The 24049-nt window shown below is 37.1% G+C and overlaps 1 protein-coding gene across 16 annotated transcripts in view; it reads right to left on the bottom strand.

The window, feature by feature from the left end:
* Positions 1 to 24049, bottom strand: part of DMD (dystrophin) — a 1198278-nt gene that overhangs the window by 764224 nt on the left and 410005 nt on the right. For 10 of the 16 annotated variants that reach the window (XM_030020819.2, XM_030020811.2, XM_030020812.2 and 7 more), the window contains 4 exons: positions 18048 to 18227; positions 12085 to 12260; positions 1834 to 1957; positions 262 to 294 (listed from right to left, as the gene is read on the bottom strand). In XM_030020819.2, coding sequence (XP_029876679.1) covers positions 262 to 294; positions 1834 to 1957; positions 12085 to 12260; positions 18048 to 18227 — 513 coding nt within the window. The remainder of the gene's footprint in view (positions 1 to 261; positions 295 to 1833; positions 1958 to 12084; positions 12261 to 18047; positions 18228 to 24049) is intronic. The other 6 variants (XM_030020834.2, XM_030020816.2, XM_030020807.2 and 3 more) reach the window with 2 other exon arrangements.

Here is a 24049-nt window from a genome sequence, read left to right as displayed (position 1 = left end):
CATCTGAAACACCTCCTGCTATCTGCAGTGTCTTGAATTCCAACTTACAATGCTCATGCACTGGTCAAATTCCACACCTCTTTTCCCTCCCTCCCGCTTCCTCCAGTATTATGTATGTTTCCACCAACCTAAACGAGATCTGAACAAATGTGGTAGGTAGTGGCCTCGAGCCCCAGTGGTCTTCCTCAGCACCAACAAAGGCAAGGCCAGTGCTAGTGGGAACTCCAGCTAGGACCAAAGGAAGGTCTGTGGTTCACCTACCTCCACCCCTTTAGTTGCAGCGATCACCACCTCCTCGGAAGCAAAGAAAGGAAAGAAGGAGGAAGGTGAACCATGGGTCCTGGATCCTTTAATTCTTTTATCAAGTCTTAGAAACTGACAATATCAGGTGGAACATTCATATTGGTTAGGGAAACCTGGCAGTGCAGGTATCCAGCGTAATATGTAGGTCAAGATGAGCTAATTTGCCATCCTTGAAATTGTTATGTTCCTCAAAATAGGAATATATGAAGGGGAGACAAGAGCATTTTCTTTGTTCTTTTTCTCCTTTGTTTCTTTTTTAATTTTACCTACAATGAAGACTGAAGCACTCAGAAAATTAACTGCATATCTATTTATGTATTAGATGAATCCTTACCTCAGTATGGAAGCATTTGAACCCATCAAATCTACTCTATAGATTTGATCCATTTTGCATATATTTTATATATATATATATATATATAAATATATATATATAAAATATATATATATTTATGTATCTTTCACATAACATGAAGTGGTGCCATGAACTGAATTCGGGATATTACATTCTAATGGATACTTACTAGTGGTAATATTATGACAACATTAATAATTAAATTAAGCTATGATTTAACATGAAATTTTAAAATGTATATTTACAGTCATAAAATTCAGTGTTCCTCAATTTTATCATAGCCGATTTATGATGGACAAGCAGACAGTGAGAAAAAACGGCAGCAAAACTAACTTCAACACAGTAACTTTGTTCCATCTGTTTGTGTTCTAGGAGTATGTATTACCATATTTTTAAATGAAATTCCATGATATACTATGATACTATAAGAGCTAATTATAAAAGGAACTCCCCTTAGTCTTACTCAGAAAAGACAGGCATTTTTGCATCTGTCTACAAAAATTAAATATGGAAGAAAATTTATAATAGTTTAGTTTTCAAGGGCTAAATTCGGAGTATGTGAAACATATACACAAACACAGCCACTCCTTAAGCAGTGCAGAATCATTCATTTTGCCAAAAGTAGAAAATTTTTAGTTCAGGCATGGTACTACAACAGAGTTTAAAAAAAAAAAAAAAAAGAAAAAAAAAGAAAAAAAAGAAAAAAAAAGAAAAAAGAGACTGGTGATTTTCAGATATATTTTACAGCGCTGTGAAAAGAATTAGATACAGATTTCCTTTAGCATACACTAAAAGATGACACTTTTCACATCCTTCAATTTATGCACGCATAATGTCAAATTATGCTGTTAATATAGAATGGTGATGCATTTTTAAGAAGTAATATATAGGCTTTGATTCAACTTTACCAAAGACTTTCATGAATCTAGAATACCTTAATTAAATATGAGTACGTACGAATAAAAAAAGACCTCTGTATTCAGACAGCCTACGGAGCAATTTTGGTGCCAAAATCTGCAATTCACAGAAATAGTGATCACTTCTAAATTTCTCTTGGACGTACGGACCACGGGTGCTTGTCAGTCTACATTTGAACTCATTTAAACTTGGACTTTGAAAGCACTTTGACAAGCTAATACAAACTAACAGACATATATACGAGTACTTTCTCCTACATTGACTCTTTCTCTGAGATCTGAGAGATTGCCTTCTTTTCGATATATTGCAAACTCGGGACTCTGAAGCACTGCTTCGGAGCGGGTCATCCAGCTATGGAGCTCTGTTGTATCCGAGTCAAACCTAAGAGACAGAGAATTGCAATAAGATGTTTCATTTCCACAGAGTTTCTGAAAATAGGATTGACAGTAAACACGTTTAACTGGTTGTTTAAACAAGTGACGAAGCAGCAATTTCTCTCAGCAAAAGACAGTTTTAAACCCCCCATATTTCATTAGATAGTTCATGAAACCATTCACTCTAGAATTTGGAAACATAGAAATACTTTTTCATTTTTAAGACCCTGATGTGACAGCTGAACAGATGCAACAATGTTCACAATAAGGATTCTAATCGTACAAGCTGATGTTTTTGGAAGGCGTGAAACGAGTGGCTCTCAGTGAAGGCAGTGTACCACAAGTCCTGTGGGCTCAGCCTACCTGGCTGACCAAATCCAGCCTTCATACCTGCACGATTTCTGCCCCAGCTTGTGCTGGCGACATTGTGAAGGATATTCAAGCAGGAAATTTAACCATTAGAAAGGAGTCTCTTCCAACTCACTCAAATTTGTTGCATAACGTAATGACTAATCAATCTCAGTAAATTATAATCTTCCTACAGCTAGAACTTTAGAAACTGCAAATTAAGATCCCTAACTCTCTGTATATACTTTTAAACTAGTTTTTACTCTACAGTCCTTTTTATTATCGTTTGGACTCTTTCATCAACTTCTTTAAAACTGATCTTAATTTTTGTTACCTACTCAGAAGGTAGCAGCTCAAAAGGAAGGTTACCATACGCAGATATTTAAATTACTGATGTGTAGAAAAATCAAACTGTGATTCAGTATCTACTGTAGTTTTTAAAACAAGAGGCTTAAGACAACATTTTTTCTCAGTTGTGCCACATTGTATTCTTGATTGCATTTCTTTATTGCACTATGTGTTCTAATATTTATATCTAGTCTGTAACTGATTTTCTTTTTGCAACAATACAATGAAAGCAATGGAACAGAAAGACCTAGAAAAAATAATTAGCTGTATCTTTCAGTTTGCTTTGTAAATACAGGTTGGATCATTTACATACAACTGAAAATCTACTAAAACCAAGAACTTGAACAACAATTATATCTTTGGAAGAATTAATTCTTTTATAAAAATATAATCCATATATACAAGAACTAACATACAAGGAGGTAAGGCAAAATCAGGTGTTACAGAAAAATCTACATATACAGAAACAAAAACTGAATATAAGAAAGGGTTCCATGTTTGATCTAATGTTTATGCCTCCCTTTTTTTCCTTCTCCACTGTGATCTTTGTGACTCCCTTTAACAACTCAGTGTGAAAGACTGAGTAATAAATAATGAAAGCAGAAGAAAGAAGAATCACACACTGCCTTAATCCCAGCCCAATATTCTATATTCAAGTTATAAACTCTTAGGAATAATTTTGATAAAGCAATTCCTAATAATACTATTTGAACACTCATTAAAGGAGAAAAAATACGATTGTGAAGTAATGGAAGGTGCAGAAATCTTCATTTTATAAAGAATTACAAGTTCAGAGGTGGAATACAGAAGAAAATTCCCAGATGGTTCAGGGAATCTCTGTGCTGGTACCAGATTCTAATCCCTGAAAACAAACTGCACTGCCAGTTAAGAGCTTCCTACCTCAGCTTTATTTCTGATCCTGCATGACATTAAATCAATTGTAATTCTTGAAATATAATGTTATCCCTCTGTTCTGCATAAAGTAACTGCATATTTAATGACCACAGAACATCAGACATCTGATAACAACGAAGACGAGTTTACCAGTCCCTCAGTACTAAACTCCCTTGGCTGCAGGTAAAATTGTATTACTTCTGGTGTTCGCTGCATTCTCAAGCTGTGGGTAAGTAGGACCAGTGAGACCAACTTTCTGAAGAGTAGCCTGGTATAGAATGGAAATTCACAGAGCAAAATGTTTACCAGTGATCATTTCTTCATTTCTTAAACAAAAGGACTTAGCCCTCCCCTCTGCAACATCCTCCCTGGAAGAGGAACGGGAGAATTTGGGACAGTTCTGATAGTACCACAAAATAATCAGGAGCACATTCCATGGCCCAGAGATTCATCAGCTGGTGGTAAGTATCAGCCCCACAGACAGTGTCTTGACAGAGCTGATCTCAGATAACAGATTGCTCTGTCACTTGCAGTTTCTTCTGGAGATAAATATAACTCCACAAACAAAGCCTCCTGCCCAAAATAGGGCTATAAAGAGGGGGCAGAAAAGGATTAAAAGACATGAAAGTTAATTCTAAGTAGATTTTTGCAGCACATAAATATCCTTAACATAAAGACATTTTTCAATTACCTTGGAAAAAAAAATATCCTCTCTCATGTTCAGCTTGTATAAAACCAGGAAATGCAGGTAGAATGTGGCATTTAATCATTCCGTTATGATGATTGGACATTTCCTTTCTGAGCCCAGCTGCAGTTACAAACTATATTAACTCTAGATTGATATCAAAGGATCAATACGGTCTTTAAATCTCCCAAGTACAACAATACTTTTGACATAAAAAGTAATGCAATATTACCTTTCTGCCCCAGTAAAGTTGAGTGCATGTAGAATTTGTTAAAATAAATCCATGGAAGACACTAAAACCAAATCACTTGAGACAATTACTCTAAATAATTACCTTATTTCAATGTGCACGTTAGCTTGCTCCCCACCTAAAAATTCAATCTGCAGCAGAGGATTTATTCTTTATGCAGCACTCATGGTTTAGTTTTCCAATTAGTCTTTCCTTCTGCTATTCCACAAGAGAGATGCTATCTTTTACTGCTCTCACTGCCCTCTCTCTACAGGCTAGCACATTTCAGCTGAATTCAAATACAGTCTCTTTTTACTCCAGAGCACGTTTGAAAAACCATCTTCACATTTTTAATCCATGCCATTCAAACTTTCATGGAAGTGCCCCACAAATTGATTTTCTGGATCATACTAAGCCATATGCCCACTTCAGATTCCCATTCAAAACTCTCTTGCTGAGATCACCACATGTACTTGTTCAAAAAGGATTCCTTGTTCTAGCTTTCCCTTCCTTTTCTGTATTAAATACATGACAAACCTCACCTTTAAGGTATTTCACAACTTAGTTGCATTTTGTTTTTCTTTTTCCGTGCACAGAATTTCTAACCCAAATACCCAGCAGAGTATGATACTCAAGTCCTACTACAAGCTTCCTATCAGATCAGATACCTTCTGGAAGCCACTAAGTAACGGCAAGCGTTAATTTGTTTCATTTCACAATAAAAACAAATGCAATTTTTATTAATAACCAAAGGCCTGACTGACTATAAACCTTCCATTTGCACAACGTAGCTTATGAAGGCCTATTGCAGTTCTTACAGCCAACATCATCTAGTGAAAGACAATGGCATATTTTAAACTCATAATTTTTCCTTTTCTTACACATTGCCACAGTAAGACGATGACAGTGAAGTAATGTGCATGCACCGACCTTCCACATATTTATACAAACAACCTGAATGTTGTACAAGTTCACATAGGAACACAAGTCACAGAGTACCCTGCTGTCATGTGGCCATCACGGTGTATAATCTTTTCTCTAAACCGAATTAATTTCATCTTCAAATTGCTACTGTGTTACTGCTACCATGACTGGACAGTGGTTTCAGTACTTCATTCTTTCAACAGATAGAAATTGCCTCACAATTTCCTTTGTTTATTTGTTTTTTCCTTCCCTCCCCAACCACCACCACACTGGGCATGTCACCACTGTGTATCTTGGGCAGACATAAGACCATTTGCCTACATGTTGAGCTGGCCAGGAACGATACAGCTCTGCTCCAAGAACCACATTACTGAATTACTGCATTTCCATGGCTGGACTGAAATGCCCAGCTCACCAGCGGTCTTCCTCAGCTTGTAGCTCTTTATTGCCTAGAACATGTCAAAGAACAACTTTACAGTATATGATGCCCCTTGGCAGAATTATTCTGTGATGAAATAATTCCCTGCTGTCTGTCTTCCTCCTCTATATTTGTAGCTGATGAGCCATTAGTTGATAAATAGCTTTGTTCTTATCTCCTACTTCAACAGCTTATTTGTTCTAATAAATATTCTTCCCTTCCTATTTTTTTTAGTTCAGTCCTCAAATAATTTTATTTCCTTTCTGAATTACATTCTGGACCTCCCTCTACACTTGTGATACTATTCAGTTTAACCTCATCAACATTATGACCAGCACATTTCTGTAATGCACATCAAGGTGTTAAAGAAAATACTAGATCAATCCCAAGTGTAAATCTCCTTCAGAAACGTCACTAACATCATCTTATCAGCCTCACAATTCTTCTTTAGCCAACTATCCATCTTATCACTGGTAAGGTATGGTTATAAACCATACCCTTCCCCAGCCTGAGCAGTAATTCCTGAATTTTAATATGGAATGCTTTGGAGAAATTCTGATAGATCCACCGCATTTCTCATATGTAAGCAAATCACTTATGGCTAAGGCAAATGAAAATCTAGAGGCTGTTGTAGAGTATGTTCATTAACACCATTTGCCTTCAGCAAACAGCCAGTGGCTAGAGATGCAAAGTAGTTTTAAATCCAGTCATCATGCCTTCCAGTGAGTGCCAGCTGGTACCACTCCTATAATGCAGGAGGTAATTTCAGACACTAAATGTGAGGAAGAATATATATTCTCAGTGTGTTTGTCTCTACGCCATTTCTCGCTTCACAAACAGGAAAAAAGGGTTAAAAACCAATGAGCACTAAGAAGTTATAAAGTGTCCATGTTTACAGACTTCAACATACCCATACTACTTCTTACACTCTAAATGAAAATGTTTATAAATTATTCTTCCTCTAAGCAACAGAAAACTGTCCTGTTGTGTCTCAGTGTTACCCTTTCCTTTCCTCTGGCACTGGCTACACAGATACAACACTGAAACCAAGGACCACCAGGAAAACTGAAGACATTGCTTTCCTCTTTTTAGATTTGCTAAGTAACGCTAGACAACAATACAAGAGCAAAAGCTGCATTTCAATAAGAGGATAAGGGTCAAACAGCCCAATGGAGTTGCTGTAAAAGTGCTAAACTATCAGCATTTAGTTCTAATATAATTCATTGGACAGCAGTGGGATATTTGAAACAATAGCTATCAAAAAATACTTTGAATAAGTCATTCTGATTTTTCCTTTGATATATTTTTCTACAAAAATCTGAACTTTTCTAAGTAATGAAGCATTAGAATCCCAAATATAGTAATTTTCAAAGAAATGACGGATACTCTCTTTTCAAAAAGTTGTTAACACTTGTTAAATGAAAAAAACACTAGATGGAGCAACTATCCTATTTTAACATGCCTTTCTCTTCAAAGGGCATAAAGTCTCTTTCAAATCTGAAGACTAACATTATATCCATAATAATGTTATGACAAATAGACTTTCCTTGGAAACGTTAGGAAGCATGGGCAAAGTTATTTACTAAATGGCAAAGATATCTTGGGACATTATTCAAGAACATTAATATTTCAAATATGTTTAAATTAAATGTTAAGCGGCTCTAACCTGTTTGCTATTTGAAAACCTACAGTGAACGGAGTTATTTTCAGATTTTTCTATGCTACACAACTGACCTGTTTTTCCCAGAATATGTAAATACCATGAAAATGAAAATGTTACCTTGCAACCCTTTCTCCCATTTACAGGGTTGTTTATTTTGTCCTAAGATTTCAGCTGTGTTACATTTATCTCTAGTCCTAATAGATACTTTCCAGACCTTTATTCTACAGCTCCAAGTATTTTTTCCTTCTCAGTTTCAAATTAATTCCTTTGGGAAAAGGAGCTTTCCTATGACCAGTAACAGAACTTAGCACATGCTTGAATTATTCTGACATTTTGAAGCATTATATTTGCAGTAGTTGTAGATTTTTTTGCAGGGTGGAGGAGGAAGAAAAAAAAAAGTCATCTGTTTCTTATCTCTGCTTTTCACCACTTATGGTAAAAAGTTGCTTTAGGAGGCAAGAAAAATCAACAGCTTCTTTCTCATGCATTTATGCCACAGTGAATTGGGGCAATGGAAATGTGACATTCACTCCTGTGTATGCTATTGGCCTACAAGTCAAATTGCTTCTCCTCAATTTCTTCAGTTTAAATGGAGATTCTCATACTTCTAATCCTTCCAAAGAACTTGGAAATGTAAAAATAAAAAGCATTCTAGAGCTTGATGCTTCAATCTTAGCCATCCGTTGTTTCTCCTCAGCTAAGTAGCTGGAGACCATACTGTAACGCAGTCCACTAACACAATATTCACAGAGTAGCCAAACTACTCTTTCTTCCTCCTTGAAACTAAGCCCCTAGCAATTCACACTGCAGGTGCAGTGCATCTTTAAGACATCCTCTAGTCTTTCTAAAACATTGAGATCACAGGAAAGCAAAGCTGGAGCACAAATCTTTCCAAACATGTGGCAATGGAGCCTGATGCATTTATTTCAGGCATACTCTTCTACAGCAACAATGCTGACTAAACCTCGAGAACAGATGAGAGAAGCTGACAAAACCTGGAAGCATTGTTCACCACCTCAAAAAAGCCCCAACCCTCAATGTGCCTTTCCCCCCGGCCCCCAAAATACCAGGCAAGAGCATGCAGTGTGTTGTACCGTGGCTGCAGAAAGTGGCCAACACAATCTGGTTATGCACCTTCAGAAGCTCCTGGCCAGCATTCAATAATTGCTGGGGTTTTTTAATCAAACAAAAACTAAGCAGTACAGAATCATCAACTCTTAGTCATTAAGTGCTCAGGGAAAATTTTGAACATAAACACACACACATATAATATAGAACAATGTAGGAGAAGTAGGCTGAGAACCCCCATTCTCTTAGTTTATTTCAAACCCCAAAAGCTATGCAGTACTATGGCTTTGTTTGTCCTTGGGTGTAAGTACAACTAAATGTACACAAAACCCCCTGAAAGATCTTGCAGCCAGCAATGGACCCAGAAAATAACTGACTGACTGTTTGGGAATACAACCATGAGGTTCTCCCAGCAAAAAAGCATTGATGAAAAAGGTGTCTAGTCACCAATGCACGTAGATGTTTTAGCTGAGCACCCAAATTTTAAGATGAGTTTTCTTCTACAATTGTTATCCTTACATTCAGTACAAATTCATTATGCTGGAGAAAGACAACGGCATACTATCAAACATATTAATTTCTAAGACTGCATTTTTATGTTTTAATAAAAGTAGGCACAGAATAACAGAATAACTGTTATTCTAAGTTGAAACTCCTTTCCCCAAGTTTCCTCTCAAAAGGCATTTCTCTGAAGCTATTTATTGACTGGTCCTCCCGCTCTGGAACACTCGCCTGGACTTTCTAGAGAGGAAAGCTACGTAAGTCCTTTTTTGGCTGTTCAGTTAGAAATGTCCCCCCCAAATTATCTAAATGGAAAACGGTTGCCTTCAGATAACGTAACCATCATTCATCCTGCTGCATAGCTGTGGACATTTCTAACATCATCTACTTTTGCACATTACCGTATTGTAGGTCCACTCAAGTATTCAGTGAACAGTCCTACTGAACTAGTTCTCATGTGATGGTATGATTGCATTATTAAGACAAATCTAGTAACTCCTGCACACAAAGCAACATTCCAGCTAGTTTGACCATATTGAAGTGTATTAAACAATGAACTCCCTTCCTCCTGCTAGAATTCAGCTTTCTTTCCTACCAGTTCAAAATAAAAATCTAACCAGCACAGCAATGAAAAGGACTCTGATTTTAAGTATATATAAGAAACCATGACTTGTTCAATTATTATTCAATTATCTGAGAACTACAGATTGTTCCAAGGTTCATATCTTGACTCTTATCTATAAAGTTAAACAGAGCTTAAATGGTGAATGAGTTATCTTTTAGATAGCATAAAACATAAATCAAAACCCCTCGAAATCTAGTATGCAATGGTAAAAAACATTAACACTCTGTAAATTTGGTAGCAGATCTGCCCATAATATAGATGCAAGCAAACAGTCTCAAATTTGGTAATATATCCCATCTTCTGTACAAGGATCTATCAAATTTATATATAACCTTGCTAGTTGCAATGCTTTAGACAGACAACAGCTGAAACACTTAAAAGAATTTATAATTCTCACTTTGTATAAGATGAGGTATTTCTGAACATAAATAATTCCTATAATCCAGCTAATTCCTGCCTACCAGTAGTTTCCTCACATGATGACTTAGAAGTCTGTAGTCTGCTGTACCCTGCCAATTTTACTTTTAGTATTAAGGCAAATCAAAAGAATACGAGCAAGAAGAAAAATATAGACCAACATTACATACTTAGTAGCTGAGAAAGGAACTATTGCTGCAAATTGGTGTCCAATTTTATAATAATGCATAACTATTTATAGCAACAACTTTCTTAAAGAATCGTAAAACATAAGTTTAAAAAAAAAAAATCACTCTACTTCACATAGTTTTAACTAAGATAATGCTTTGCTTTAAAACAGTAGACTCACATTTCACTTCCTGATATTTATGTCAAGTAAGATGATTCCTAAAACATTCAGTTTAGGGAAAAAAAAAGTGAAAAGTTTTAAAATACCAACTATTGAAACACTTCAAAATTTCAGGGGAATTTTCATTCTTAATTTTTCAGTTTCATGATTAAGAATACCAATATTTTCAAGGCAGGGACCATGCCTTAATATAGGTTTACTCTTGCATATAAGACAACAGGGCCTTGATCCCGTTTGAGATCTTTGCACATTACTACTGAAATATTAACAAGAGTACTAACGCTTATAATGTCTGTTAAGTAAAAACATTGCCATCCAACAATTCCTTGAACAAATTCAAGAATTGTGAGTCTGCTGATAGTCATCACTGTGTATTATTTTGAGTGCTTAGGAATATATTAGCAAAATGTAACTCTCACTATTAGTTAATGGTAACCTAGGATACATGAAAAAACAGATTCCCAATCAGGACTTTGGAGATTAGATTCAATTCATTGAAATTTAGCTAACGAAGTTACTTATTTAGCCTAAGCAATTTTTATAGGAAGAGTAGGTATCCAGTTTAACAAAAAGGGCGTGAATCACTCTTCTTACATCACATACAGCGTTCTTAAATAATGAGGCTAAACCAGAAACCTTACTTTCAGAACAGTCGAAAAGGGGTAAGATAAATCCCACTTCAGATGCCTGTGTATAAAAAAAGGTGCCTCCAAGTACCTGTTTTTTCAATGACATACTCCTTCAATTAAAAAAAAGTCAGATTTCTCCTATTGGTATATTTCATCCTTCTCAATAAGTTAAAGACTATTATTTTACAAGAAAATAACTTATCATTAAAAACACATCGAACTAAACAAAGATATTTTCTACAGAAATGAGTTACTGAATGCAGTTTCACATTCCTTTCAGTCCTTGAATCTGTTACCTTGCAATTCATACATTTATCTGAATATCAAAAAACCATTTCCAAAACAAACACTACTACAAGTGTTTGAAGTCTAGCTTCTTAGCACCTCATTCAGAAATTTAGTGCTTGAACCAATCCTGCTTAAACTCATCACAAATTTTCCTTGTGACTTTAACAAGTGTTCAGTATTAGTCTAAATGTACTTGAGTTACACAGGAAGAAATTTGAAAATAATGATACTGCATGTTTCACCAAATATTAACTCTGCCTCTGCAGAACCGTTATTTCTACTGCTGACTGACAAGCCAGAAAGAATAAAACTTGAACTTTAGAAACCAGGCAATATCTGCACTACTAGTATTCTAACTATTAAAAAATTCTTTTTAAAGAATTTTAAAGGCTGAGAACTAATGGAACGCTTCTCATCCTTCAAGTTTCAAGACTATAGTCAAGAGGGACCCCCACAATGCCATACATGAGGACTTCTACTGACTATAATTATTATCACATAATTACAATGGTATTGATGTAATGATTAGCATTCTATACTGCAAAATAGTGGGACTAGAAGCACAAAAAAAAATCATAACTCATCTTAAGTAAGGAAAGATAATAATCAATCTGCACCTTAATAGAGGACAGAAATATAATTTTAACCTCAAAAAAGTATACAGCAAACTATTGCAGTCAAATGACTATTTTTGCATTCTCATCCAAACTCTCTCAGCATTCTCTCTCTGTCTCTTAATGATTCTCACCTCTTCCTAATTTCTGAATCCACAAGGAGTTGCCTTTTTTTGTGGGGTGGAGGTGGTGGGAGTTCCTCTTTAGCATGCTTAACCAGGATGTGTTCTCTTGTGGTCACCATAGTTACAGTTTCCATTACAGTTGTCTGTGTTAGTGATGGCTGAGTGGTAGTGACAGCCTGTGAAATCTGTGAGAAGTATAAAAACAGAGGTCACACATTGTTTGAAAGACTTCAGTAAGGACTGTTTGGAGTAGCAATAGAAAATAATGAGAAACTGCTCCCTTCTGATCATAGGCTGACCTTCAGAAAAAAATAACACTATACACAACTCAAACCAAATTGTTTTATCTGCCTCATGCTGTGTGAATAAGATATCTGCAGAAGTCAATATCAAAATCAGAAAGGATCCTAAACAGAATGAACTTATGGCTCCCTGTAAGTCAGGCTGAATGAAGAAAAGAAATGAATGGTCAATTTTATGAGGAGATTGAATGATGGCAAATATATAAAAATGTTACTATTACTATATGTTACTCTGCCTCCATTCTGAAAATTTATTCCTTGAGAAGCAATAAACGCATGGTAATGGCACTAAATTACCAATTGTTATTTTTACCATTTATAATAATTTTCAAACTACAATGTAATTCATCACAACCTACTTGCACGAAAGGGCAGTTAGCTTTCTGTCAGGAAATCTTAAAATTAGAAAACATGCACTAGAAGGCAAATTAATTTGCATCAGTTTTATTCCGTAATTAAAAACTAATGTTAAGGGGTCATAACAGATACTAATACACATAATATGTAACATTGTAAACACTACCAATCTAATGCATTTAACTTTGCCCAGTAATATGAAACCAAACCCTTCGTATAGTTCAGCTGCATTAAAAAAAAAAGGAATGACGACAAATATTTTCTGCTCATATTTGTTTGAAAGATACTGGTTGTACAAGTACTGCCTGTTTATATTTGTTTCCATGTAACACCAAACTACAAAGTTTCCACTTAAATATGGGCAGCTGTTCTTAAGTCCCTTAACTCCTGAGAAATGGGTCACTTCTTTTTTTTGGTTCTGTCAGATGATGGCTCATTTGTCAAAATGCTCTAGTTACGGCTCCAGTGACCACCTCACAGTTTAGGGGCAGTGAAATGGAAAATAAAAGGAAGAAGTTATACTAGGAGCAGGAAAAGCTGTGCACCAGAACAGCCCGGCTTCTTTGCTTATTGCCAGCGTGCAAGAATTAGAAAGACTTTCCAAATTCAACGACAGGAATGCCAGTATCTAAAATTCCATACACAAATTACCTATTAGTTCTTGCATCACAAACTCAGTAAGAGAATTGAGTTACCTTAGTTATTGAGTGTTTCTATAAACAATGGACAAGAGGCATACCAGGTAATTAACTATAACCCCTCTCCCCACAACGCCTTCTTATTTTGAAAAAAATAGAGTGACAAGGAAAGGGGGATACTGTTCGCAACCAGCCTCTTCTCAGCAGGCAACATCAGTAAAGCTAAAAAAACCTGAAAACAACAACAAATTCCTGCCAACATTGCCAAATCTTTCACATGGTCCTCTAAACAAAAAAAATCTTCCTGTTCTTTATCCAGTCTGCCAGTGGAAGTGATGAGTAGGGAAGTCCATTACCACTGTAATTTTGGCAGTCTTTCTTACTTAGAGGAGCCGGCTCAGTGCTATGCTTCCCCCTCTAGAAACAACCAGCCGTGTAGGCTTGAGAGCAGAATCTGGACTACTCAGAAGACTACAAAATTAAGATTCAGAGCAGAATTTTTTTTTTTTTAATCTCTGGATTAATTATGTCAATTGGAATAAGCTGCTTGTGAACTGCAGGGTCTTAGCTAATGCATGAACTACATAAATTCTTTGGAAGAGAGAAACACCCAGTTGACTCTTTAATCACTACAATATTATGTGCTACTACTCTTGTTTTAGTTCCCTCAGTAAGATGTACTGACTTTGATATTTTCAACTACAGAAATCATGACAATTAAGTAAACATTTCCATATAGTTTTATTAAAACTTTATACAGCATTCTTTTTAATTTTATTTTTATTTAATTGCTGGGAGGGCAGAAAGGAAAAGCAAATTAAAGCTTCCGATGTCTAGGGTTCTATGATATTTGAGGATAACACCTGATGCCATCTTTCCCTGAGTTGACTCTGTAGCTAAGAACGTTCCAAATAATTGCTTGCTCCTTATATGCAGTTTTGGGTACAGTCTCCCTTTCGCCTTCTCACAAAATGCTTATTACACTTGCTTTTATCCAAAAATCAATGATAGGATGATGTTTCTCACACCCAAGGTCATATCCTGTCATGTTTCCATTTGCCAATCAATACCAGGGTACAGTTTACAGTGAATAAGGTGTAAAAGAGAATAAACTACAGCTAGGGCACTGTAGGAATCATCTGCCACATACTACCCGTTACACAGGAGTAATAGTTTCAGCTGGTGATTGGGAACTGTGCTTCAAAAGTAGGCAGTGCAATTACCATATGCTTGGAGCAGACAAGTCACGATGCTGTGGGGGGTAATGATTTATGTGTCAAAAGAAGTATTTTTCATGCTTAATCAATAGGAGTGGAGGTTAAATACTATATACTTCAAAAGGAGAATGGAGATGTGAATTTGAAGTTCATAATCATTCTAATTAGAGACTGGGTAAGACTAAAAGGTACTGAAGATTACACTGCAATGTAACTCTGCGAGATAAAGTTGGTGCACATCTAAAAACCGCACACCCTTTAGTGGGTAAAGGACAATCCTTAAAAATATAAGGGAGTACAAAAAAGGAAGTAGCTTTTATTAGCTTCCCTGGAAAAATAAAAACACCAAAACCCAACAAAAAACCACCTCATAAATCTAATCACTGAAGTGGCGTGTTTCATGTATTATTCAAAGATGGTCCAAATAATGACAGTATAGTTTCCTCATCCCTCTCAGTTCCTGACAAGCAAATACGGATCTGAGAAGGGGCGATACAGACTAGGCCTTTAACCCACTAGAAAATCATACGGAAAGTGCTAAGGTGACTCACAAGGCTGCACATTAAAAGGCTTTCAAAATACAATGCTTGCCTGCAGTTTCACATCAGCAAGCTCATCTTAGAAACATGTTAAAACTCATCTCTTTTCAGAGTGGACAAATTTAAATCTTCCTTTTCATCCTCTACAGGCAAATGTATGTACAATGTGTGTATAGCACTTCAGTAGTTTTATGTCATTTTATTTCTCTTTTATACGGCAGCCTACCTTTAATGCCATCATTTATTACTGTCTTTGGAAGTGCCCTCCGTCCTGATAAACTCATAATTTTCCTTAACACTCACTTTTGGAGCTGTCATCCGTTCTTTGATGAAATGTATGTATGTGAACGGGGAAGTTCAGATGAGGAATGGTGTTTTCTTTAGTTTGGGAAGGTTTTCACTACAATTTAGTGAAGCATAATGAGCTCACCAAAGGTGGGTTTAGAGTTTCTAAAAGCTATGCATCTAGTCTAAGCAAGTTGTCCTTGTCCTTGATTCCACTGTGTGGTCAATGAAGGAAAGTTGACATTTTCATGATGAGGACAAACTGCTTTTTAGAGGTATCTCTCTCTCTCTCACCCTTGCCATCCACTCATTTGTAGCAGAAGCTTCAGCCATGAATTCTGATTAGATGCTTAAATTCAGCCGCAATGAATTCAGCTAAATGTGGGAGGACTCACATTCTACTTTCTGCACTTTTCCTTTGGGATGTATAACTGCTTCCTATGTCTAGTTGGAGAATCGGCTTTGAACTTAGGCTGAGATTGTCTCTTCCTGTTAATTTCTTATTTTGTTAACAAGTTAATCCTTTAGTGACACTTTAGTAAGAGAGAGAGGGGAAATAACTAATGACAAAAATGTAATTATGAAGGTACTATGAGAATTACTAATGAATGGAATAAAGTTCATTTTGAAGTCAATATCTAAGTTTGATGAATAAAACGTGCATTTTCTGATAGATTATAGTGAAAAATGTTGTATGTGTCACCCTCTTCCAACTCCCCTCCTCCCCAGTTCATGACTAGAGAGAACAATTAGATCTTTTAGTGACACTTTTTTCTTGCAGTCTAAATGTATAAATGAGGTCTGTAATGAATAAATGTATAAACCCCACTAACCTTACCTGCCCTGCCTAGATAGCAACCCATAGCAAAAAGTACACAATCAGTATTTCATAAAGGACATATCTAAACCGTGTAACAGTGCCTTAGGAAGGGGTCCTTCAGCTAGCACCGAATGTGCAACGTCGCCAGAATGTGAAGCAATATGCCCACAACAGCATACCAACTCTGTGCCAAGCAAAGTAGCTTCCCCTTGGAGGAAAAGCTTATCAACTGCAGTGTGCTGCTATGATAAGACAGTTAGACTGTTTTGGGAATCCAAAGCATCTCCCACCTGTGCTGGTCTACGATGTAGGGATGTAGAGCCTCAGGATTGCCCACTTCATGAGGAGGCTATCTCTTTTGTAATCTAAGTTCCATTTTCAAAACTCGTATCTGCTTTTAGGACCCATCAACAATCTTAACTCTTGAACACTTTGGAGTGGCTTACTACCTTCCTCAAAGCATGTGACCCTAGCCATCCCAAATGCAAAATCCATCTCCAGATTTTTCTCTGCTTTGAAACAACAGGTTTCCTACAGCAAATATACAAGAGTTAAATCAAATTTTCAACTGGTATAAATGCTGCGTAGCACAAACTGGTTTTGCCTTCTGTTACTAAGTGAAATTGTACTCTTTCCCCATTTTCTTCTCTTCTGTTCTCCCAAACTGATTTTTTCAACTTCAGCTACACAAGAAACTGTATCACAGTGAAAACTAAAAGATTAAGGTAAGAGTTGGAAGCAAGGTTACTGAGAGGTATTCAGATCACGACAGGAAGTATAGCAGCTTTCATTTAATTACCTAAACAGAAGATGGTAGAAGCATTAGTATATAGCAACAAAAAAGTGCAGCATGGTCAAGGGAATTGACTTAAACTGACCAGAACTACGAGAGGCCCTCCAGGGACAGGACAGAGGTGCACACAGTAACATTCTGCTCTGTGTTATCATTAAAAAGTCTTAACGTCCATTTCCATTTCACCAGTCGTACAACAATAGCACAAAAATAACTCAATATTAATGAGATAATGGAACGGAAAAGAGTGAGCTGATTTGAGTTTAAATCCAATAAGAAAGAGATGCTGGCAGATGGCTAGGAAAAATAAATGGTTATGTTTTTGGGTACTACACCAGAGCACTGATTTTTGTTATCTGGCTTAAAAAATGTGAAACTTTAAAATCTCAATTTCTTTTGCAATATATTACGGTTAACATAAAGGAGCTGGACAAAATAATAGCAGATTATATTCTTTTTTCATTGGCATTTTGGCCACAGGTGTGGATAGATTTCTTTATTTTGTCAAGAAACCTCTTTTTATGGCCTCTCTTTTTAATCTATTAATATTTTTAATCTATTAATGACCAGTAATCTATTCTAAACTTTCACTGTTGAAAAGAAATTAAAAAATTTCTCTTTAACTAGCAAACAGTTCTTACACTAATTTCAGACTAAGTGTTATTCCACAGAGACAGCCATAAAAACAGTACATTTGAAGTGACCAACTATTATAGCTTAAAACTAAATTAACTGGAAAGAGTATTTTCATTATGGATTGTATCATCCCTGAAAACATAGTTAACAACCCAAGACAGTAATCAACACTATAAAGAGAGATCAAAAACTAAACAGATAAATAAAATTCTGGACAGTTATATTACAGTTGTGTTACGCTGTCCTGAAAATAAAATATGTCTTAAGGAATCATGCAGGGAAAAAATTTAAAACAATATGACAAACTGCACCAAAACTACTTCAAGCATTTCACTGGCAAAGGATTTGACTGTCACCAACTGACAAAATGGTGGTTTTAACAAACCTGGTTAGAATTGCTCTCCACCTTCTGCACAAGGCTATCCCAGCGCTGGGCAAAATTTTCAAGACGACTTTCCAGCTTCTGAGCCACTGCTTTATTTTTCACAGCTACAAGGAGGTCTTGGCTGAGCGACTTCAGCTTACCCATCATTTGCCTTTTCATTTCTAGATCTCCTTTTAGGATCTGTTAAACAAAGTAACAGCAGGAAGAACAGTAATTCATACATGAAAAAAAAAAAAAACCAAACCCAAACCAAAACAAACGCACCAAATTTAGAAAAAAAAAATCCTAAAGAGAGCATCATAAAGAACCGAAAATGGGTATGGGTATTTCATCCAAACTCCTATACTTCCATGCTGTTGTTACTGTAAAAATTGCTGGCAGAGCTGACATAGTGGAACGGACACATTGCACTTCACAAAGCAATGTTAAATGACAGGTGGAGCAACTCCAGACAGCACAGTATGCCTCAGGTGGTGACATAAATCAAAAAGCTAACAGCTGTGTGACATTAATAACCTTAAAACTGCACTAATGTTAACAACTATACCAACATTTCAAACAACGCTTCTTTAAAGTTTTGTTGTACTTTGTCATATATTGCATATTAAAAGTCATGGGGAAAAACCTGTTTTCTAGAAAAATAATATTTGACCCCAAACCAGGATGAAAAAAAAAAGAAAGCTCAAAGTAAATAAGTTTGGTTTTGGCAGTATTGAAGAATCATACGTTCCTCATCTTCCTCGGATCTCGGCAGGCTCTGGTTACAGGGCAGTAGCCTCCCATGGGATGGGGAAGCCCTGGGAAGCCCAGGAGCACTGCTGAGCCTGCCAAGGAAAGGGCCCTGCAGCTGGGAGCCTGGAAACTCCCGTGTCCAACCTCCGCGCTCTGCAAGCTGCCATACAGCTGGAACCCATGGATGCGAATGGGAAAAGAGAAATCGTCAGCCTTCACATCTCTGCTGCAGTAAACTGCCAAGGGATCTTGAAACTCTGGAGATCTACACGTGCAAACCTCTCTATGAAGTAGGCTCTTCGCAGATCCAAGAGTCATCCATAGCTCCAGTTCTCACCTGGGTTTATTTTTTAATGCCTCTACTGGATTACTCCATTGATTTTTATACCTTAAGCATTCATTCTCTACATCCTAATCTGTGCTAACCATGGCAAAATTTTGAACTCTGTATGCAGTCGAGGATTGCAATCTAATCCCCAAGACGTGAAAGGGATAATTAAATATTTAGACAACAGAATTTAGTCTACGTATACTTTCCTATAGTCCTATCATCCAAAATTGTAATCTAAAACACAGCTCAGTAAAAGAAAGATTTGTAGTCTTTGTAATCAGTACTCTTTCCATTCAGATGTGGTTTAAAACATCATAATTACTAATGTTAGATACAGTTAATATAAAACTTTAAATTCACATGTCACTAAGAAATAGTAGGTAACAGTTTATATTTAAGAATCTGTTTGCATAGTAGCAGATCTAACAGAAGGAGCAGAATAGATGTAAACCAATTTACCATCTTAACATTTCAAGGGTTGCCATATTTGACTTTTTTTTTTTTTTTTTTTTTTGCCTACAAGTGTCAGAAAAAGCTCACATGAAAGCCACCAGGTACACTGACCAAAATAATCAAAAATGGTACCCTACAAAACATGATTAGTGAATTCTGGACAGCAGTGTTTTACTTCCAACCTCCCCAGCTGACAACAGCTGTATAATACACAAATGAGTTCAGCATCAATCCCAGATACATGGAGCACAATCAGTAAGTGAAACACTAGAAAGAGAAGGATATATACATATATATAAATATATAGACCTAGATCTTGTATATCTTTGGAGTAGATCTCAACATGTTTTATGAAAGAGAGGAACACCATCACCTTCATTTCACAGGCTGCAAAACTTACGCGCAGGACATGAAAACAACCTATCAAGCCTGTGCCATAAATGACAGTAAAATTCCACCTCAGTCTGTCCACTTATGCTCTACGTTCTCAGTGCATCACATCCTCCAGCTTAGTCCATGCTCTATGTCACCCTTCACCTTGTGTAAGAATTCAGAGGCAATTATCATGACAGTGAATAAATGGTAGGTGGAAAATTAAAAAAAAAAACAAAAACCACAGTTGTTTTAAGGAAATATTTTTAGAACTAGAGCAACTACTCATCAACATCAGAAAAAAAAAAGTCAATATTAATACATGCCCAGAGTCGTAAAGCCTAAAGTTTTTCTGACCTTTAGACTAAGTAGATCCCTGAAGAGAGTTAATGACAAAGGACATAAATTTTCACATACAAATACTGAATGATCCTCTGAAACAAGCCATTTGAGATCATTAAAACACAAAAATTTCCTGCAAAACCCACTTTTATCTGAATAAAAATCCTCTACAAGTAGATATTATGGGTACAGTATATAAATTAAGAAGAAATCTAGCTGACTTGATATCAATTTAAACACAATGGTAGAACTGGGTGAATTGCTACACTGACCAAAAATATATTTTACCCATTCATTTCAATGACAATGAAAACGAGCCTGTTAAAGCTGAGGGAAAAGGGACAGCTTCTGCATCAGGTTTACATGGCAAGATTTTGGCAGCAGGTTGGCTGCAAGGGTGGCTTCTGTGAGAAGACACCAGGGGCTGTCCCCATGTCAGACAGAACCAGTTCCAGACAGCTCCAAAACAAACCCATGGCTGCCCAAACTGAGCCCACCAGTGACTCCAGTGGTGCCTCTGTGATAATATCATTAAGAAAGGGTAAAAAACGCTGTGTAGCAGCTGTAAGTGAGAGGAGTGAGAATACACGACAGCACCAGCCCTGCAGACCCCAGGTCAGTGCAGAAGGAGGAGGAGGTGCTCCAGGCGCCGGAGCAGAGATTCCTCTGCAGCCCGTGGGGAAGACCACGGTGAGGCAGGCTGTCCCCCTGCAGCCCAGGGAGGTCCACGGTGGAGCAGATCTCCACCTGCAGCCCGGGGAGGACCCCACGCCGGAGCAGGGGGATGCCCGAAGGAGGCTGGGACCCCCTGGGAAGCCCGTGCTGGAGCAGGCTCCTGGCAGGACCTGTGGCCCCTTGGAGAGAGGAGCCCACGCTGGAGCAGGTTTGCTGGCAGGACTTGTGACCCCGCGGGGGACCCACGCTGGAGCAGTCTGTGCCTGAAGGACTGCAGCCTGGGGAAGGGACCCACGCTGGAGCAGTTTGTGAAGAACTGCAGCCCGTGGGAAGGACTCACGTTGGAGAAGTTCGTGGAGGACTGTCTCCTGTGGGAGGAACCCCACAGTGGAGCAGGGAAACAGTGTGAAGAAGTTGCAGCAGAGACAAAGCGTTATGAACCAACCGCAACCCCCATTCCCCGTCCCCCCTGCACCACTCAGGGGGAGGAGGTAGAAAAGTCAGAAGTGAAATTGAGCCTGGGAGGAAGGGAGGGGTGGGGGGAAGGCATTTTAATTGTTCTTATTCCTCATTATCATACTCTGATTTGGTTGGCAATAAATTAAATTAATCTTCCTCAAGTCAAATCTGTTTTGCCTGTGACAGTAACTGGCGAGTGATCTCTCCCTGTCCTCATCTTGACCAATGAACTTTTCATCTTATTTTCTGCCCCTGCCTTGCTGAGGAAGGAGAATGAGAGAGTGGCACCTCACGGCCAGCCAAGGCTAACCCACTACAGCATCATAATTTTTGGGACATCCCGAATCTCTCTTCTGTTAGATGGATTTCAAAACATTTTGTCTTCCATTGCCCAGAGTGTATCCCAACCTCCATGCATTAGAGTATTCTTATACCAAATTGAATATCAAAGTTTAATTTACATAGTTTTATTTGAAATGTTTTAACTTGCCTCATTCTCCCAGTTTGGGAGAATCACATCTGAGAAAGAATTTACAGAGAACTAATATTTGTTAATAATGGTGAGCCTGCAGTCAAATCACTAAAAAGGATCAAATTTTGGGAAAACACATGCTTGTTAATACTAAGTCAGATAATCAGAGTTTGGGCTCTAAAAATCTTCCAGCCATCCTAAAACAGAAATCCATGTATGGAGATTTTGGTTCAGGAACAGACTCAATCTTTCTGCTTACTCAAAATCTTTGTTACTCTCTCAAAACATATGCATACCGACTATCAGTTTAACAAATGTTGTTAAATGAAAGCTTACTTTTAAGCAGTAATAGTGCTTACTATCAAAAATCCTGTCTTAACTAAAATTAAGAGTGTATTTCCCCCCACTTGAGAAGCATGAGATAAAATTACTGTGGAGAAGACACTGATGTATTTCTGCATCAGCAAGCAGTATTTAAATCCTGATTTCTTCAGAAGTATCCTGAACTGCAAGTATGCATGAAAACTACCAGCTGCTCTTTCTTATTTTACCTTCTATTTTTACTATGTGATGTAATGATTAATGTGATGTAAGAGTCAACATTTTTTTCATACTGTGAACAGCATCTCAACAGACCTATATCACTTCAGAAGGCTTAGGACCTTGTAGAAGGGTTGTAGAATTTCAAATGAACAGTCATAATGCTAAATGGTTTAATAAAATACCTTCAGAAATTTCCTTCAGGCTTAAGAGACTGAAATCTGGCTAAAGAACATGACCTTAATCTTGCCAAGTTGTGCATATGAGAGAGACAAGAAAAATAGGCTGGAAGCTCTTATGCCGTATCATGATATCAAACCTAAAATTCTTAAGATCTAACAGGGAAAACTAATACTGTAATTTCCTGCTGTCAATGATTAGGCAGCTGAGGGACCGAGCTACCACACTGTTAAGAATATAAACATTTTTATATTAGTAAAAGAATGTATGTTTATTGCCTCACAGACTCACCTTTACAATTCTGGAATGGGCTGGCCTAATTATAAAGGTGATTTTTCGTGACAGTTTCTCCTTTACTACATCCAAACACATCTCCATGTCCAAAATAACATACGCCAAAAGACAGGCATGATTTGCACGTCAGGGTCAGGATACCATGATCTTATTTCTCTCTATTTCTAAATGCCAGTCTAAGAGTGGAAGAACATATTCCCTGACAAGAATTTTCATGTGGGTAATGCATTAATACAAAGTCCCCATGATTCAGAGAAGACTGAAATAGTAAATCTTCATCCACAAAACTGCTGACAATTTGGCATTGTGGGAAGGTAAAAAACACATACTCACTGGAATTTGGGGATGACTGCTACTAGGTCTAAAACCTGATAGAGGAATTCCAAAAGTAGAAAATACTTCTCTGCTACAAATCAAAGAGACTAAAGAGCCAGTATTTCCCTAGCATACCATCAACATTTAACTACTGCGTTATGGATCAGCTGTTTCTAAAAACATCAAAGTTATTCATGTGCAAAAAAGATTAAGTTGCTATTAATAAACCCCGCCTGATCTGTCAAGGATGTCATGATTCTTGTTGAGGTTCAGGGGGATGGAAGAATCACTTTATTTACTCTGGTGTTCAAACATTCAGTTTCATGAAAGACCGCAATGCTTTCATGAGAGGAATGCTTAACAATTTAAGCTGGCAACATAATTAACTTCATAAGAGTGTGTATTTATTTCATTAACCAAATCTATGAAAATACTACTAAAGGAAAGTTTTCCCTTCTTAACATCATATTTTCAAGCAATTCTGAAAGGTACCCAAACTGGTCTTACCCTTAACACTTCCAAACCATTAAAAGCCTGCTACTTCACAATTTATGATAAACATTTCAATCCCCGGTTCCTATTTCCTCCAGCAACTTGCCAAAATCCACAAGTAATAATTTACTGAATAAATCCATAAATTTTTCTTCATGAAGGTACTCTAAAACATCCTGAGTTGCCTCTAATTCATTATGCATTTATAAAAGCCTGGCTTGAAGTCAACTTCAGGATTGCTTGCACATTAGATTACCAGAATTTCCGAGAAGCATATACACTGGGACAACTGACTACATGAAGCGTTCCTTTCTTTTACAAAGAAGTCGACTTAATCCTAAGTAA

Source organism: Aquila chrysaetos, chromosome 7, assembly GCF_900496995.4.
Source record: "Aquila chrysaetos chrysaetos chromosome 7, bAquChr1.4, whole genome shotgun sequence".
In the NCBI taxonomy this organism is placed as follows: Eukaryota; Metazoa; Chordata; class Aves; order Accipitriformes; family Accipitridae; genus Aquila; species Aquila chrysaetos.
This window is presented reverse-complemented; position numbering and strand designations above follow the sequence as displayed.